Source organism: Caenorhabditis briggsae (genome assembly GCF_000004555.2).
Source record: "Caenorhabditis briggsae complete genome, chrIV, whole genome shotgun sequence".
Taxonomy (NCBI): Eukaryota; Metazoa; Nematoda; class Chromadorea; order Rhabditida; family Rhabditidae; genus Caenorhabditis; species Caenorhabditis briggsae.
In genome coordinates, this window is record NC_013487.2 from 14,524,377 (window position 1) to 14,528,025 (window position 3,649).

The window sequence follows — 3,649 nt, forward strand, 5'->3', positions numbered from 1 at the left end:
TTTTTCATAGATTTTGAAACATTTTTCATAGATTTTAGACCATTTTTCATAGATTTTGGAACATTTTTCATAGATTTTGGAACATTTTTCATAGATTTTGGAACATTTTTCATAGATTTTGGAACATTTTTCATAGATTTTAGACCATTTTTCATAGATTTTGGAACATTTTTCATAGATTTTGGAACATTTTTCATAGATTTTAGACCATTTTTCATAGATTTTGGAACATTTTTCATAGATTTCGGACTATTTTTCATGGATTTCAGTCCATTTTTCATGAATTTCGGAACATTTTTCATGAATTTCGGAACATTTTTCAAGGATTTTAGACCATTTTTCGTGGATTTTGGATAATTTTTCGTGGATTTTAGACCATTTTTTATAGATTTTAGTCCATTTTTCATGAATTTCGGAACATTTTTCATGGATTTTAGTCCATTTTTCATGAATTTCGGAACATTTTTCAGGGATTTTAGACCATTTTTCATGGATTCCGGAACATTTTTCGTGGATTTTGGATAATTTTTCATAGATTTTGGAACATTTTTCATAGATTTTAGACCATTTTTCATGGATTTCGGACTATTTTTCATGGATTTTAGTCCATTTTTCATGAATTTCGGAACATTTTTCAGGGATTTTAGTAGATTTTGTACAACTCTCATGGATTTTTCCCAAAGTTTTTGCAGAAATCCAAGAAAAAAGAATGTTAAAAAAGAAAAAAAAATAATGTAGGATTTTCAGCAATTTTCCTTTTTTTTCGAAATATTGAGGAGAAATCGGGTGAAAAAGACCGAAAAAACCGGGAAAATCGGTTGAAAATTAGCGGCAATATCAGTTTTTGCTGAAAAAACGGTTGAAAATTCGGGAAAATCACTTCCAATATGTAAATTACGGATTTTAGTGCCTTTTTTCAGATTTTCAGCAATTTTTGGCTGAGATGTTCGTTTCTGGACCTTGTGAGAGCCATTTTCTGGCTTTTTTCTTCGGAAAACCTAGCAAAAAAACGCCCGAAAACTGAGAATTTTGAAATTTCGGCGATTTTCCGGGATTTTTACTCAATTTTTAACAATTTTCCCATAAAAACTCACTTAACATTATCCTTCAACTGCTTAACCAGCCGAATGTGCACATCGGACTCAATGAGCGCGGTGCACACCTCCTTGAGCATCAAATCCAGCTCCTCCTCGTTGATAACCGTGTTCTGACCAAGTTTTCCGATCGCATTTCGAATTTTTCGACCCAAATCCGCTAAAACCATGATGAATCTGCAAGAAAATCGGGTGTTTTACAAAATATCGATTTTTCTGGAAAATTTGGGTCAAAATTCGGTTAAAATGGGTGAAAATCAATGAAAAATTTATTATTTTCAGCTTAAAATTCGTTTTTTCATTAAAAAATCAATATTTTTAGCTCAAAATCTGAAAAATCACGTGAGAATCGCTGGAAAATTCGATGAATATTGCGGACACGTTGACTCGAAAGCCGGCGGTTACTGACCCGAAACGCGATTGTTGGCGCATGTCTCGTGAGGTGCTGGCGCACTTCTCGTGCCGGCGCCAATTTGTATTATTTTTTCCGTATTTGGGGTTTTTTTTTGGCTGTTTTTTAGGTTTTCTCTCTATTTTTTGTGTTAGAACTGGTTTAAATTTGAGGAAAACTGCTGAAAAACTCTATATAATGATTAAAAAGTCCAAAATTCAAGTTGGAAATTTTTGCAAAAAATATTGCATTAAAAAAAAATATTTTTTGGCTCAACACCTTGTTTTTGGGCCAAAATTCACTGCAAAAAACCAATTTCCGATCAAAAATCAACTATTTATTGAGAAAAAAACCAAAAATAAAGTCCTCAATGCCATCCCTCCTTATAATCTCGGACTTCGGCGACTTTCGGCTCTGGAAGGGGCATTTTCAGCATTAAATAATCCCAATAATACGTTTTTACGAATAAATCCAGCACATCCGGTCGGCTATGCAAGAATACGGTGTAGAATTTTCGAATTTTCTCATAGGACGACCGATTTTCAGCGAATATCTCATCGGCATCGGGAATCTGAATATTTTAGAGGGTTAGGAGGCAAAATTTGGGCGGTTTTGATGGGAAAATTGAGAACTTTGGGTCAGAATTAGCCTAAAATTCAATTTGGCTGAAAATTTGTTTTTTTTTGAAAAATTTCAAAAAAATCGGATTTTAGAAATTTTTTTTAATTCAACAAAAAAAATTTTTTTCAACAATTTTTCATGATTTTAGGCAATTTTGGGTTTTTGATGTGAAAATTGAGAAATTTGGGTCTGAATTAGGCGGGAAAAGGGGTTTTTAAAGTCAAGCTACAGTAACCTATCAATCCCAAAATAGTACTGTAATGTTTTGGTGGAGTTCCTTACCGTTTAGCCAATCGAAACGCTCTGAAAAGGCTCAACTGTGTACCTAATCAGCTGTTAAATACACTAGGGCCTAATACTGGCGGCCTAGCGGCCTAGACCGCGCCGACCCTAAGGTCTTCAAGACGTTCTCATGCAGCTCTAGAAGGTTGGGAGTGCCTAGAACGGTTTTTCGACGATTCTAAGCTCAAAATGGAGCATTTCAGCTTCATTTTAAGCCAGAAATCACGATTTTTGAGTCAGGATTACTGTAGTTTTGGGTCTTTTCAAAGGGACTACTGTAACAGACTTTATCTATCGTTGAAAATCGAATTTTGTGGATATTTTGTAGGGAAAGATTCGTTGGAATCGCTGAAAAGCGCTAAGTAGGCTACTGTAACCCACCAAGCTACAGTATCCTCCCCAGAAGTATTGTAATCAGGAAAGCTGAGACTTGTCAGTCTTGGTGGGATTCCTAACTGTGTAGCTAATCACCTAATTTGCCCACAGCGGCCTAACTGTGGCCTAAACCGCGGCTTTCGAGGTTTCGGCGGTCTCAAGAGGTTCCAGAAGGTTCTGAGTGCTTTTTCGACGATTTTAAGCTCAAAATTGAGCATTTTAGCTTCATTTTGAGCCAAAAATCGTGAAATTTTAGTCAGGATTACTGTACCAGGCTATTGGAATTGAGTTATGACTTCAATCTACAGTAATCTTTTACGCTAAAAAAGGCATTTTCAGACTCACTTTAAGCCAAAAATCGTGAAGTTTGGGTCAGAATTAGGTGGGAATAGGTGTTTTTTTTTACCTTTTTTAGCTTTGCGGAATTCTCAGAATCCTTAGGATCCACAAAAAGTGAATAATCGATAATTTGAAATCGCTCTTTTTTAGTCTCCAGTTGACAAAACCAGTGTTGAGGGACATATTTCAATTGCTCATCAGTTGGTTTGGCTTTTGTAATACGTAGATTATCCAAAACTGAGTACACATTGTTAAGATAACAGCGAAGATCTAGACGACATTGGAAACAAGGGCGGTCTTCTCTGAAATTTGGGAAGATTGACTCAAAAAATCAGAAAATTTGACCCCAAAAATGGTGGAAAACTTTAAAGGCACATACCTCAATAACTACGGTAGCTATCGAAATGTTGTCAACTGATAAAATGTGTGAAATTTCATGCTGAGCAATACTGTAGTTGGCCAATTTCCGATAGCTTTTTTGGTGTTCGAGATATCCGAAAATTCCTGAATTTTTAGGAATTTTTGGATATCTCCAAAACCAAAAAAG

General features: G+C 35.2%; 2 protein-coding genes across 2 annotated transcripts in view; both read right to left on the minus strand.

The window, feature by feature from the left end:
* The window catches only part of CBG16436, a gene marked incomplete at both ends in the record, with an annotated part of 8,621 nt that extends 7,357 nt beyond the window's left edge, over positions 1-1,264 (minus strand). The window contains one exon of the mRNA XM_045236199.1: positions 1,095-1,264. Within this exon, the coding sequence (XP_045095968.1) occupies positions 1,095-1,264 (170 nt within the window). The remainder of the gene's footprint in view (positions 1-1,094) is intronic.
* A 588-nt stretch (positions 1,265-1,852) lies between these two features.
* The window catches only part of CBG16437, a gene marked incomplete at both ends in the record, with an annotated part of 4,169 nt that continues 2,372 nt past the window's right edge, over positions 1,853-3,649 (minus strand). Inside the window, 2 exons of the mRNA XM_045236200.1 lie at positions 1,853-2,056; positions 3,170-3,404. Coding sequence (XP_045095969.1) covers positions 1,853-2,056; positions 3,170-3,404 — 439 coding nt within the window. The remainder of the gene's footprint in view (positions 2,057-3,169; positions 3,405-3,649) is intronic.